General features: G+C 43.3%; 1 protein-coding gene across 2 annotated transcripts in view; it reads right to left on the bottom strand.

Annotated features, from left to right (window-relative positions):
- The window catches only part of DNAJC1 (DnaJ heat shock protein family (Hsp40) member C1), a 114,181-nt gene that overhangs the window by 13,631 nt on the left and 84,733 nt on the right, over nucleotides 1–15,817 (bottom strand). For both annotated transcript variants that reach the window (XM_066631196.1, XM_066631197.1), the window contains exon 9: nucleotides 5,948–6,067. In XM_066631196.1, the coding sequence (XP_066487293.1) occupies nucleotides 5,948–6,067 (120 nt within the window). The remainder of the gene's footprint in view (nucleotides 1–5,947; nucleotides 6,068–15,817) is intronic.

Raw genomic sequence — 15,817 nt, 5'->3', positions numbered from 1 at the left:
ATCTGGATTTGGGCAGCGAAAGAAACATGCTTCAGGTTTTCCTAACACCCAGAGCCACACAATCCCTATGCCACTACATCAATTTAGTCAATGGTCATACATTTTACTTCCAGTAACTCCTATTCAGTGGATGTGCTATACTAGAATGTATTGGTCAGACACAGTTGAGTGGTTTTTATTTTCAGCAGTAGTAGAAATGTATGAGGGAAAATACTTAACCAAACTGTTTAGGGGAAGAATTATACAATTCTATGGGATACCTATATTTAGAATACTGAAATGTGTACAGTCCTGGTAAACCCTTATTTTAAAAAAAAAGATCTCAGATGGATTTGGTACAGAAAAGGACAACTTTTCTGCAACACACTAAAGAGGTTAGGTTTGTGTTTGTGTTTTTGTTGTAAAGGAAAAAAAGGACAAATTGGGGATATTATATAGCTTTATAAAAATATTGAAATTATAAAGTAGACATCCATTACAAAGCTTAAATTTAGGTCATCCATCAGAATTGACTGAATTTGGTGCACAAATTTGTGGGATATTATTTTCAGATTATTAAATACCTTGAACTGACTATAAGGACATTATTACATATACACCAGGGGTGCTCAATAGGTGGATCGCGATCTACCGGTAGATCGCGAGTCAAAATGAGTAGATCGCGGAGTGCCAACCCCCCCCTTCAGGTGCCTCTGGGAGGAAACTCAATGGGGCTTACTCCCAGGTAAGTGTGGCTAGGATTGCAGCCTCACAGCCTAATCCTAGGCATGTCTACTCAGGAGTAAGTCCTGTTATACTCAGTGGGGCTCAAAGTACACCAACATACATTGTACACATAAATGTTATATGTTATGATAGCGCGAACATTGTAAAAAAAACTCTGGTAGATCTCCGGGCCTTGCTGGGTTTCAAAGTAGCTCTCGAGCCAAAAAAGTGTGAGCACCCCTGATATACACTAACAGTAGTTTTGGGAAAGACTAAAGAAAATATTTCACACAATGCATAATTAACCTAGAAATTCATAATCACAAGGAGCTATGACAGGTATTAGTTATAGCTACATCAACAGCAGATCACAGAGATCTCAGATTCTAAGAGATCTCTGCATCCATGCAATCACATCCATGCATCCATACATGCAGTCATGTGATTGCATGACTGAATATTTTTGTATATTTAATATTTCCCATATGGAGAAAATCAAGAATCATACAGCAGTGCTTTAGGCTTGCCTTCTTAGTGACATGTTAGTTTTCTATGTGGAGCTACTCCCCCCCATGAGGGGAGCATGCAGTCACAAGACATTCATTCTAGTATGAAGTACAGGTACAGCCTATTTATCCGCATTAGTTCCGTTCCATGACTCGGCGCGATTAACAAAAAATGTGTTGTGCTGAGTCCATATAGAGTCCATAGAGCAAATAGGCTGCAGCCTGACACTTCCGATTGGAAGGAAACTAAGGCAGCTGTTCTCAATTCCCTCCCCTCTGTACTCAGCCCTCCTGTTGCCAGCTGTCCTGCTTCTTTCACAGTTGGAATGGTGAGCTTGCTTGGGAAGCCTCTGTGTCCCAGGCGGCCTCCCAACAGCACTGCAGGTTCTTCTCCTCCTCCTCCTCTTCACTGCTGCTGCTCCTGCAACCCTCCCAACCACCATCATGGAAACTCCTCTGACACGGAGCATTCTGGGACTTGTAGTCTGGCTCTCTGCTCACTGTCACCTGTCTCTCCAAGGCTTCCCAAGAGCCTGCATCATGGGGGGGGGGGGAGATTCGGCAACACTCCCTGGGTTTTTTTAAGCAATCCCCTCTCCTCCCCCTCTTGCCTCCACCTCCTGAGGCCTCCCCGTTGCCAGCTGTCCAGCTTCTTTAACAGATGGGATGCTGATCTTTTAAGAGTCTAGTCCTATGCATTTCTACTTGGAAGTAATTCCAAGCCCCATTCCAGTCAATGGGGCTTACTCCCAGGAAAGTGTGGAGAGGATTGGGCTGTAAATCACATGCTTTGCTTGGTGGGAGGGTTTTGTGATAGCCTGCACCATCTGGTGGGGGGGGGATTCGGCAAACACTCCCTAGGTTCTTTAAAGCAATCCCCTCTTCTCTTTTAAAGCAATCACCTCTGTTGCTACGGCACCTGCCCCTATGTGTGTGTGTGAGTGAGTGAGTGAGTGCTCCACCTCCACGCACGTGTTCTGGCTACAGAGGTTCTTGCCCACCTTTCCCCTCTTCAGCCTCTGCTGGCTCAGGGGTTCCAGGAATGTTACTGTCAACAGTCAACAGTCAACAAAACCTTTATTAGGCATAAACATTTGATAGGTGAAGACTCTGTACAGAAGTCATAGAGAGAATATAAACCTAAGTAGTACCCAAATATATGTATATGTGTGCACCTACATGTACACACAGAAACGAACGTACATTACATTTTACAGGAATGTTACTGTTCCTTTGCAAGGGGAACCTCTTCCAGTGCTCCAGGGCTATTCCCTGCCTGGGCGAGGCGGAGCCTTTTTGCAGTGTTTTGTGTTGCCTGGAAATGGAGCAAGATGCCAACGCAGGGCAAAGGAGGCAAAGCTGTGTGTGACATTCAGTACCCCACCCCATTCTCGTTGAGACAAATCCGCAGATAAAAAATCCGTGGAGAAATAGGCTGCATCTGTAGTATAGTTTAAAAGAGTGGTATTTGATCTGCTGTTGTAAACTGACTCCAAGATGGTTGTTTGTTTGTTTAATCATTTTAGCAATCCTAAAAAAAGAATTTGGCTTTCTGGACTAGATGTACAAATGATAGCCAGGAGAGCAAAATCAAGCCTCCATATTCAGATGCAGTACACACCTCTTTATCAGCCCTTGGGCATAAACAAAAGAAGATGGCAACCCTCATTATCCCAGGGGAATCTGACTGGCTCGTTGTTGGAGGTTATCATTCTTCCACAGCAGATTCCAGCAAGATTAGATAATCCTCATAGTCAAGAACAAGTGCACTTCTGGAGGTAAGAGAAGGAAATAAATTAAAAGCTACATCAGTGGTTCCCAAACTTGCATGGTGTTTGGCAAGTGAGGTAAGTGCTTGTGGGGGAGTGGGGAAGGCAGCGACATGATCACCAGAACTGCGCCACTGCCAGGGACAGGGAAGTTTGAACTTGCCTTACAGCGCCAGCTTTGGGAGCAGGTGAAGAGAGTCCAGTGGACCCCTCCACAGAGCTCCCCGTGCATATACTCTAAAAATAAAGTTTGTGAGCCACTCCCAGTTTGCAATTGCAAAACCCAAAGTGGGTCATGATCATTATTTTTAGACTTGCAGGGGCACGAGGAGCCCTGTGGAGGGGTCTGCGGGGCTCCCTGCACTCCCCAGAGGCTGGTGCTACATTAGATAAGTTCAAACCCCCCATCCCTGCCCCCGGCACAATCCTGGTGATCACATCACTGCCTTCCTCCCTACCCATCCCTTACGGGTTGCCTGGCTGGGGTGCTGCAATGCCCCTGGGCTACATGCAAGTGTGTAGCAGAAGCAACAGAATTCTTTTTGTAATATCTCCAGTACTATTTAAATGATGCAAACGACTATGTGTTGTATTAAAAAAAAAAAATGAATCCTGACTAGACACCATGGAAATTGATGGAACTTAATAAGTTAATGTCTCTCACTGATTTAACTCATCTTAATAAGGATTCACTGGATACAACTCATAGCACTTTGGGGAAAGAGGGCTTTTTTGTGTCTGTTTGACAACATGGTGAAAATAAATTAAACCTCACAATGCCTCAGGTATAAGTACCAAAAAAGGAACAGTCTCCACCTCCAAACCCCATTCCCATCATATACATTTAGCTGGCAAGGTTCTTAGAGAATCAAGCTATGAGTTTAACTAGCAGCTACAAGCTGGAAAAAAAAATCAGAGATATGCTGTTTAAATAATTTCACTTGGTCTTAAGAACAGCAGCTGAAGGAAAAACACAAACTCATTTTAAAAAGTTACTTCCAATGGCAACTTAACAAAAGCAACAGTAAGTTGTTAAAAGGTAGAAGCGGCCTCAAGAAACTTGATCTCTCTGTTCATGATTATGTAAAGTGACAAGCGAACACATATATTTATGAATTCTGCATAACCGCTTTAAACATTTAGGCTGGGGTTCAAAGGGCTCCTCGCACGTGGCAAAGAGCTTTCATATGCTCATGGTGTGGTTGTCGATTTTCCTTTCTGATTACAGCCTCTCTTGAAATGCCACTTGGGAGGGTTCCCTAGCCTCCTCAGGTACTGGAGACAGCCACTGGTAGAGAGAGAGTTTAAAAGCCTCTGTGCGCACTCCATAGATCCTAAATGGCCTTCCACTTTTGGAAGAATGTGGATTTTCCTTCCTAAAGACACGTGAAACATGCACATGGAACACTTGAAAATACAAGTAAGCATACTTGCTCTGTAAATTGAAAATGTAAGATTCCAGGAAACTTTCGGGCCCTCTCCTGCAGCCTGGGTACAATTTATTCCCTCATGGGCCCTGTCTGCATAAACCACAAAGTCCCCTGCTCTTTCCCTGAAAACAAGCAGTACACCTTTATTTTAGATTATTTCCATCTGGGAGATTGTGCTTGCTCCTTTATTGATAGGAAAACTTGGGTCGCATAGTGGGATTGCAATAATATGAGTGAGGGCATAGCAGATTTAATTCTGAAGCCCCAAACCAACCCACCCATTGCGCATCTTCTTCAGGCTCACATTTGCCAGTCAGATCAAAACCATTCCAAGGCATCTGATCCTATGGACAGGTCCTCCATATACCCACATTGTTCATCCATAACTTTCTGCAAACTTCTAAAAGTTACCAATCAGCAACACACCAAATATGGGTGCATGAACAAGCTGCTCTGGTAGCTGGTCACTGTGTATGGTCAGAAAAAGGGCTGCTAGAAACAAATGCAATTAAGGGTCATGCGAATCATCCCTTTGTTGGAAAGAAAGGAGAGAAAGAGCTGGTACTCTTCGGACCCAATCCAAAACGATCCATCTTACTTGCATCCTTGAACAGCACTGGGAACAGTGCCAGCAAAGAGGAGGTCTGACTACAACAGAAGTGGTGCCAGTACAAGGCAATACCAAAGAGCAAGAATTCCCTCCTCCATCCCCGCCCACAATCATTCGTCCCTCAACAGTCTCTGCGTATAGCCTTCATCCAAAACTTGTTGCCTGCAGGAACTGTGATCAGTGCAACAAAAAGCAGGCATATGATCAGCTTTTCTCAGAGGAATAGAGTAATTTCCTTAATGCTTATATGTGGCAACAGCCCTTAAGTGCCAAAGACCCACTGACAACATTTAAACGAACACTCATGCCCTCTTCTTTGATGCCTTTGGATTCTAGAGGCATCAGAAAGATCTCCCTTAGAAGAAGGGTCAAGAACCACAAGTTTGTAAATCCATCTTAAAAGCAAACAACAGCGCATGTTTGCCCTCAATCCAAAGGCAAATTAGTTATTTTACACATCATCATATTCCATATTACGGTTGCGGAAAAAAAAACTTCAGTTTAATTAATGGATACCACCTGTCTAAACACTATTAACTGATCAGCATTTAGGATTTTAAAAAAGAAAAAGAGAACAGGCTTAAGCAGAAATATTATCTTTACTTAAGTCTCACAAATGTTCTCTTCCAGCTAAAAGGGTTTACTACAAAGACTAAAACTGGCATTGTTTTTCTATTATCAGGTTACAGTAGCTCAAGTCTCTAAGCACCAGAATCCCCTATAGCTGATCAGTTACAGCTGTTAATTGTGGAGCAGAGAAACCAGCTGACATCTGCTTCTTGCTTAGTTAGTTAATGGTTCACTTCCAGGTCCTAAAAGGATTGTAGCCTCTTTCAAAAGACAATGTCAGACCCCATCTATGTCTGGCTTCTATACTGCCTGTCTTGTTCTGGTTTGCCCATACAATGAAAATTTGAGTGAACTCACATCTGCCACTGATCGACCCAATTCGTGAGCAATCTTTTCCCATCGACCAGGCATCCCTCCTGGGAACTTAACCATACTTCTTGTCAGTTGGCTAAGGTCCTCTTCTGTCCAGTCAGGTACCTGTAAAACATTAGTAGAACATTCATTACTCTAAAAAACTGGAGGGATTTTTGTTGGCTAAAGAGGCCGAGGAGAAAGACTTTAAGCAAAGCAATCAAATAAAGGATGTTAACCAACCAAATGTTGAATAGCTTATGCTATCTCCTGTTGTGTAAAGCAACAGAAGATCCAACTCATTGTAAGCAGATCACCATTATCTGCCAGACACATATTGCAAACAGGTCAATTTCTATCAATTTACAGTAAGCTGGATGGAAAGCTCCCTTCCCCCATGTTAAAAAAATACAAATTCCAGTGTCATATGCTTTAACCAATTTCTGCCCAGTCCACAGGTGTACATATTTGATCCCTGTTGCATATATGCAAGGTTGGGCAGGGATGGCTTAAGGTATTGACATTTCAAAACCATGCATAACATCCCTTTTACCAGGAAAATGAATCACAAAAAAAAATGAAAACAGGCTGCATTTGATGAAGAAATGTCAAACATTTTTCCTAGCACACACTGTACTTGATTATATTTGTATAACTCAGTGATTTTCAACCTTTTTCATCTCACGGCACACTGACAAGGCACTAAAATGGTCAAGGCACACCACCAGATTTTTGACAATTGACAAGGCACACCATGCTGCCAGTGGGGGCTCATATCTCCCATTGGCCCTATTAATAAATGACCTTCCCCTTAATTCCTGTGGCACACCTGTGGACCACTCACGGCACACCAGTGTGCCACGGCACAGTGGTTGAAAATGGCTGGTATAATTGATTTGCAGAATTTATATCCAACCTACATGGGCAGGAATGTGTGGAGATATTTAATGTGTTAGAAAGCTCCAAGACTGAATAGCTACACAAGCACACAGAGGGGGGAAAAATTTCCTTATTAACAGAGAGGACAATACAGGACACTCATTGCAAACAAATCCTTTTCATGACAAATCAAACCCAGGGTGCCCCCCCCCCCAAAGCAAAAGAGCAGCAGGTCTCTCTGCACAGAGAACCCTCGACATTCACCATGTCAGCAGCTGTTTGCACCTTCCTTCCCTTTTTCTCAGTGCGCCACCTGCATCAGGCTTCGTCTGCACTGGCATGGGGAGTCAGCAACAGCTTCCCATTTCTTTTTCTTTCCAAAAAAGAGCCTTTATGACAAATACCTCCCCTAATCACCATTTCCGATAATGAACAGGCAGGCATCAAGCAGTTTGCATTACAGAGCCATCAGCACAGAACAACAGTCAGAGGTGAGTGACCCCAGAGACCATCTCCACAGCTACGCAAAGCCTCTCCCTGACACTAATCCTCCCTGTCATTCTCCCACTGTGCTCTAACCACACAGAAGTCCGCCTGCTGCACTGCAAGCTTAACAGGGCCCTGCCTGACTTTTTACTGTCTCCACCAATCAATGGCTCAAGCGTGCTCTTTTCACCATGTCCAAATGGCAGCTTCACTCATAATCAGAGTGCTTTGCCCCTCTTTACAGGGCCTTCCCAAAGGCGATGCCATTTGCATTCATTTGCAAAGCAAACTACTTTTATTCACTTTCGCCTGCTATCAAGAATGCTCCCTGAAGCAGATAAATTGGCATAAATATACAGCCTGCTGCTTAAGAGACAGTAAATAAAAGCCAATAGTGGGAAGGATTTTATCAATCATCCTGTTGTGTGTCCAAGTATGTCTTTGTTCACCAAATGCTGAAAATCATATCTGCATGGCTTTTTGTGCAAGGGCTGATTTGGGATAAGCTGCAGGAGCACATGTGAGTGAGGGGACACACACACACAGACACATCTCTCTAACACAGGGAGGTGGCTTTTTTTTGATGGGGAGAAAAGGGAAAAAAATGTTTGCAGGAGTCATTCTAGAGGTAGTGCTAGAGTTTTGGCTTGGAGGGAGCTGGTTTCTCCTCAAAGAAATACAGGTATCCTCTGCTTTCTGATGATTTGCTCTTTCAATTATACCTGGAAGTCATTCATTCAAGGCATGCACCACTCTTTCAACCTCTCTCTGCTGTTCTTAAGGCTAAAACAGCCCACCCCATGTTGATTTGCATATGACATGGTGAGTCAAACTGTTTTTGGGTGTGTGTGTGTGTGTGTGTGTGTGTGTGTGTGTGTGTGTGTGTGAGAGAGAGAGAGAGAGAGAGAGAGAGAGAGAGAGAGAGAGAGAGAGAGAGAGAGAGAACACATGCCAATTTCAGCTCTGGGTCTATTCCCATTCCCAAAGGTGTTAATGAGAGTCCATTAGCAGAAATCTTTGTGTAACAGCAGGATTTTGCTAGCTAAAAAAGCACTGGAAGCAATATTTGTAAACTAAAAAAAGACTGGGTTCTCCTTTTCAACCATTTCTGCTTTTCACCACTGCTCCAGTCCCTAACCTGTCAAATGATCAGGAGATACCTGTAAAGCCTTCCACGCAAAATGAGAAAGTTCCACCTGTCCCCCCGTCCCCCCCAAGCAGTATATATTACCATGAACTATCCAAGTACTACTTGGGCAGATGAATCCAGGAACAACAGGTGCACAGCAGGAGTAGCAGGTGCCTAGTGGGGTTCTCAATATCTTGCCATTCTTACTTCATCTGAGGTTTTAAAACTACTGTCAGATTTGTAGACACAGATCAGCACCAAAACTGCCACTGGGAAGAGGGACTTCTGAACTCATGCAGTATCCACTGAACGAGGTATGTGGCCCTTTGGATCTCAGCCTGCACCATTAACTGAGAAAGTGGAGAGAAATGAAGCCTGCCAAGAGCCAGTGGTTCCTTCCAACAGATATCTACATTCCAGTCAGTGGTGGCCCCAGCTTTTGGGGGAAGGCCCTGAGGAAAAGCCCTGTGAGACTCTTCCAATGGAGCACTGTCCCACGCTTTGGCAAGAACGAGCCCAATACCACCACCACCCCACATGGTGCCTGACACTGGACAGCAGATGGACGCTTCTCCTTCATCCTGTTGCCCATCTGCTGCCTGTTCCTAGTTAGCTTTCCGGGCTGGACAGCATCAATGGTACCCAGCTAGGAAAGTGAATGATAGATGAGTGATAGATGAGTGAAGCAACTCCTTCACTGTTGCTGCTATAGCTACAGACAGAAGCATGAAGGAGGGCTTGTGCCTGCTGCTGGCTTCCTTCTACCTCCTTGTAAGCCTCCTCAATGGCGTCTGGGCTCTGTCTGGCAGATGAGGTGATGGTGGAAAGCCACAGCAGCTGGCAGCAAGATTTCCCATGGGCAAAGGTCTAACTAGGGCAGAGCCTGAGGGGCACTTGCTCCAGACACTATGCCAAAAGGGGGGGGGGGTGCATGACTGCCCCTCAGTCTCTATCCTAGTTATGGAGGAGGTGCTGGTGGCTTTGTGACACTGTTTCTTCTCCTTCAAAGTGGAGCCTCCACAGGAGGAGAAAAGGGGAAAGGGCGTGAAGCAGCTGCAGCGAGCGTTCCCTCCTCTGGGGAGAACCCACAAGTGATGTCACATGACATTGTTATGTCACTATCCAGGGAGCCGTGGCAGTGCATTACACCTCTGCCCACAGGTTTTGGTTTACCAGGTGGTGGTTGGGGAGCAGCAGCAGCAGCAACAGCATGGATTGCCAGGCATGAGAATGGCACTTGTGCAGTCACCCTGAATCCTAAACAAGGATGTGTGCACTATTACGAGAACTCAGATAATTCTTTTTCCTATTAAAAGCATCTAATATGACCTTGCATTAATCTTCCCTCAGACAAACTGCACTGCAATCCTCTGCATGTCTAGAACAGGGGTCTCTACACTTTTAGGCCAGAGGGCCACATCAAATAACTAGCATGGTGTTTAAAAAATTTTTTTAATATAAAATTTAAACACATACATTAGAAAACCTCAGAAGGCCTAAGGCCTTCAGACTGCTCAAAAACGTCACTTCTGGTTTTTCAGGAAAACCAGGAACTGATGTTTTTAGACCTTTAGAAGGCATTCTGAGGGGAGGCACAAGGCCTCTCCGGCCCTCAGAACACTTTCCAGACACAATTGGAGCACAACTTAAGTCACATTTGGTTGAGTAGGCCAGAGGTTTGCAAGGGACCAGAGGCTTGCTGCAGGCCGGACAGAAGTTTGTCACGGCCTGGGTCGGGGTTTGGAGACCCCTGGACTAGAACAATGCAAATCTAGAACAAATCATGCAAAGTGTTCGCAGAAATTTCAAGTGGGGGAGGAATGAATGTGAAACAGAAGTATTCCACAAATCCACTTTCATACATACTACTAATTTAAAATTGTTGTTGGCACCCTTCAGTCTCAGAAGACTAGGGTATCGCGCTCTGAATAGTGTTCTGGAACAGTGTCCTCTCCAGTGCGCGAAGCCTGGGTAAAGTAGATATGGAGGATAGACTGTTACCCATGCAGCAAATCCCCCCTCTCCATGTCGCTGAAATGGTCCAATGGAAAGGCAGAAGCCAATACGGTTGGTTCCAGCAGCGTCACAGGAGTTGCCAGAACGTGACTGTGTTCAGCCATGAACTGCCTCAGGGACTCCGGCTCCAGATTTTGCCTCGAGGTTGACTCCTGAAGCCTTTTCCATAACTGGATGTAGCCACAAGGCAGTGGAGGTTTGGGATCAGAGTTTTCCTTCTCTCAGATGAGCTGCCTTCCCAGGCTGACGAGTCCCATCTACCCAGTGGCTGTTTAGTCGCTTCTTACGACAAGTACAGCCAAACTGAGGGCCTATTCTTATCCCCAGCCCTCAGGGGATAATTTTTTAATTTAAAATAGACAACTGCTTTTCAACTCTGTTGCCAAATACTAACAATTAAAATGTTCATCACTAATTAAAGTTGACCAAAGTGAATGAAGAATTCCCAACAGGAATACTGTTTAGATAAGAAAGAGTTTTGAGTCAGGCTTGCTGTTTCAAGTCAAAACCAAATACAAATTATACTGGTTAATAATGTGGCCAGTAAGCTAAAAACCCATCCTGTTATACCTGGTGATCATGTCCCAGTTTGGGATCCAAGAGGCCTGTGCTAAGAGGCAAGAGCTCCTGCATGTGTGTTGATTTTCCCTTCTAGCTACAGTCTTTTGTGCTGCATGGAAAGCTGGTCTGGAAGACGCCCTGATCTTCAAGAAAGGTTTTTGGGGAGGCACTTAGGGGCTGCAATGAAGATGGGACCCCCTTAAAAGTGACAGTGCACAAAAAACAACACTCTGAATTTCATCCATGATGTTTTGGACAACTACCTCCCTTCTCAAGCCTCACTCAGTAGTAGCCTTGGGCAATCCACTCATTCATCCTACCTCTCTCACACAATTGTGGAAGAGAAGCTGTAATGAGATAAAGATATATTGCAACTTGCTCCTGAACTCTTTAGGATAGAGTGGGAGAGAGACTCCTAAATACACATGACAGACACACACCTGAAAGCTTCCTGTTTCACTATGAACAATGAGTTCCTTTAGTATCTGCAAGATCAGGCCAGGTTTAATTTATATATTCTTTCTGAGCCTCAAGGCTATAGGCAACTCTGATACTGATAGTCAAGCAAAGACTGTAAATATTTCAATTTATCTTAGAGTCCCCACACTTCCAGGGAGGGAAAGAAGTTTCTTTGGTACTTCAACATTTCCAGAAATTTCACATCTCATGCTAAGTGAAAGTTCTTGGCTTGAAGCCAACACTGCTCAATAGACTTGCAGCAAAGCAGACAGTTTACAAGGGCTGTGAATGACCAGGCTAAAAGAGCATGGGGGGGGGGAGAGCACCTTTAAAAGTCCATGTCAAAGAACAAGCCCCTATGGCAGAAGAGGAAGCCGCACAAGTTAACTAGAATGTCACTAAATGTCCCAGCAGAGTCTCTTTGTATACAATTTACCTCAATACCCCATTACTGAATGGACATAAGTGTCTACAAAATATTCAGAAATATTTTCAAGACACTCTGCAGTGTGCATTTCTCAAGTGAGAGTGTCATGAGTTGCATACTTGGATTTGTATGTTTGCATACAAGCAAACTTCTTCCTCATCACGCTTGAAATCCCACTTCTACTTTCCAGAAATTCAGATCTTTGGGGGGAACACACACACACACACACACACACACACACAGAGTTAATCAGTTACTTAAGAAAAAGGTATCAACCCTCCACAATCCTGGATATTATTGATGGACAGCTGAAGTTTTTTTTTCTTTTCTTTTCAAGGCTTGGTGAATCTACAGTTCCCCTGCAATAGTTAATTGTGTCTTTAGATGCAACACAGCCCCCTGTGATTCTGATGTAAGAAGGAGCTAGGAGGGTGGCCACAGTGTGAATTTTTTCTCCTTGTTCTAATCTGGAGCCAACAGTAACTGTGAGAGTCAGATGAATGCAGAAGCATAAACCTCTGCCACTTAAAACCATGTTTGTCCAATATTGCTGAAAACACTGGGCCAAAAACTCATCTCTACAGCCAAGTAATGGAAGATACCACATGGTGAGGGGACAGCTGTTGTATCTACACAAGCATTCAGATTTTACATCAGAAAGGCTGTGCTTTGGGACTAACTCTCCATACCACACAATACGATCAAAATATAGAAAACCAAACAGAGACATGAGGTACTATGGTTAACATCAAAATTAACACAGATTGCTTTCACAGTTATAAATATTCATATTGTTTGGTTCATTCATATTTTAAGGAAGCATACTACATAACATTTTAGTAGTGGAGATCTATGTCAAAAAGAATAGCTACTGTATTTGTCAACAGATTAACTTGCAATCTGTTTGTAAAACAAGGTTATAAGAGCCAGTATGATATTAAGTGGTAGTGTGGAATTTATTGATCTCACTTTACTAATGGACTGCTATCAATCTCACCAATACTTAACTACAATAAGGGGGCTTGTTTCTAATAAACTCAGACAGACATTTTTTTCTTACAGTACTAATTTACTAGTGAAAATTTTTAGAAAATTTCCACAACATACTCAATGCAACTTTAATTCGTAAACCAAGAATAATTATTCAATGAGAGCAAAAATCTGCACACAAATTTATTAAAATCTGAGATCTTACAAACTATTTAATAAAATTATGGACACAATCTAGTCAATGTAAACACATTTACCTTCCAATAATTTTAATGGATTAATTGGAGATGCTAGACACTGTAAGGAGTTTGTCGTTTTTTAAACCTTGCTTTTTTCTCAGCTGTTACAGTCAATTAACCCCCAAAGGAGAAACACTCAAGCTCAAAATTGTCAAATGACAAATTTTGATTCAAATGCCTGCAAACATGTACAGAATACAAGCAAAAAGGTCTGAGCGTGCAATTTGTTGAGTTCAATCTCTACCATCTATTCAAATCAGATTTGAATTACATAAATGCTCCCATTTGCAAAAATCCTGCCAATTCCATCAATCTTAAAAACCATGATGTGTTTTTACCACCCTCTTAAAGTCATAGCTTTTTGACACAAAGTAGGAACAAGCAAACAGCAAAGCAGAACCACACTTTTGGGACAAACTGCAGTGACATGCAAAACAGGCTTCAATTTTAATAGTCCTTTGCACATGGCAACAGTAAACACAGGGTTATTTATTTTACTGCATTTCTAACCCGCCTTTTTCTTGGAAGGGACCCAAAAGAAAGGGTCATAAGAAAGAAAGGGTCAAGAGTAAAGTTATGTTGCTTAGATCTGTAATTTGACAATACAGATGTGCTCATCAGACTTCAACCACAGCTCTATGTAAGCAAGTCATCTTCTGCATAGTCACACATGCACGTAACTTTAGGACTTGCCTTCACAGGGGCTTCTATGCAGACTTGGGAATGGGGCTGTGGATGGGAATGGGGCAGAGCACATGCTTTGCATGCACAATGTCCCTTGGTACAGTCCCTGGCATCTGCAAGTAGAGCTGAGAAAGGCTCTTGTCTGAAACCCCAGAGAACCAGTGCCGGTCAGTGCAGAAAACACAGAGTTAGCTGAGCCAATAGTCTGATTCTGCGTTAGGCAGCTGCAGGATACATTCACAGGCATGGAAAACAGAGAGATGCTTATGAGAAAACAGGCTGGCAAGTGATGTCCTTGAATGAAGAAGAAAACAAAAAGTAGAGACCACTTTCCACATAGCTTTCACTGACTTTTGTTCTTCAATACACATATAACAACCAATGTAGGGGGAAAGCAACACACCAAGTGTTCCCAAACGCCACAGCTCTCAAGGCCATTTTTAAGCAATCTGCATGACTGTTTTTTCTCTCCTGAATCATCTTTGTGCCTCTGGGAATAAACACAAAGACGTGGCAAAGATTCTTGTGAGGAGGAAGCAGTGCCCATAGTAAGATCATCAATGCAAAGGAATGTTTTTGGGTTCCTGTAAGAAGATAGCATTCTCCACTCTAGGGCAACCAGGATGGGCAACAGCATACATTCAGGTTGAGTTTGAGAAAATCAATCTACTCTACTCTACAGATCTTGTACATTCTTCAAAAGGATGCTCTTTTTCTGAAGCTGATGGTTTCGTGCCTCCACACTGTTTCACATGTGCCAAATGATGCAGGGATTCAGTAAAAACTGAACAGGGCAAAGCCAGATTACATGTACAAAGGCTAACCACACTTACTAGAGTAGTTCAACTGAGAATTCAATTGGCCTTACATCTGAGTAGACATGCTTAGAATTGTGCTGTAAATTCCTGTACACTCCTCAATAGTTTTTTCTCCTCTCCCCTATAATTGGATCACTTCCTAACTAAATCAAGAATGTGGACAGCTGGCTCTCCATGAAGATAATTTATGTTGTCTCATCTTGTAAATCCTGCTTGTGATCAGGCAAGTTGAATGTTTCTAAGTTTTTGCCCCCAGCCAACCACAAGCCCAGGTATAGGAGCTGATGTGTGCCTCAAAAGACAAAGGGGGTAAAAAAAAGAATGGGGAGACAGAAGGTTGCAAGTGAACTGCAAGATTAGAGAGGCAGTAATTTGATAATGGAAAAAACTAAACACAAGGCCCAGGGATAGGAAGAAATGTCTGTTATTAGTGAGAAGGCTTTTCTAGGTATGAGACTATGTTTAAACTAGACTTGCAGGTCTCCTATTATATTATATACACACCCTATATTTTGTATAGATACAACTGTTGTAAACACACACGCATGCACACAGGAAAAGGTCTAAAGTTTATAAAAATATTCCAACAGGAAGTTTGTGTCGCAGCAGGTTAAAACCATCTACACACTGGCAACAGACAAGGTGACATAAATTACATTGTGAGCAATGTAATAAGCTCTAGGAGTCAAAATGAGTGGGTGACAGGAGAGGTGATGGCCTGAAACCTGTACTTTAGATTTGGGAAATTTTGTTTTTTAAACACTCTGGAAATGTGCATTTAAAAGCTTACTACAGTACACATGCTCTTAGAGGGAGAGGGCAAGAGATATGATCAAAGGTTGCAGAATGATGCAGTACTAACAATGTCACCAAAATAGGAAAGACATCTAGATTCTGTCTTGCTGCTTGCCCTTGGAAAAGACACCCTAGTGCCAGAGCCCTCCCATTTCAGCAGAGATAGTAACGCCTTCTTTACAGTGGCATTATGAGGAGGCTTGTTGACAGGATGACCACCAGCAGCCAGCCATTCAAGGGAGGCCTCCTGGGCAGGGGGTGGAACCAGACCACAGCACAGCTTATGTCTGCTTGTAAGCAGGCCCTCAGGGGCAATTAGCCAGAAGCAACTTGCTAGATGAAACAGCAGCCCTGAACGAGTTGCTTAGGGGCAGGCTTCCCCCATACTTTAAG

Source organism: Tiliqua scincoides, chromosome 5, assembly GCF_035046505.1.
Source record: "Tiliqua scincoides isolate rTilSci1 chromosome 5, rTilSci1.hap2, whole genome shotgun sequence".
NCBI lineage: Eukaryota > Metazoa > Chordata > Lepidosauria > Squamata > Scincidae > Tiliqua > Tiliqua scincoides.
The sequence above is the reverse complement of the archived record's forward strand: the minus strand, read 5'-3'. Positions and strand labels throughout refer to the sequence as shown.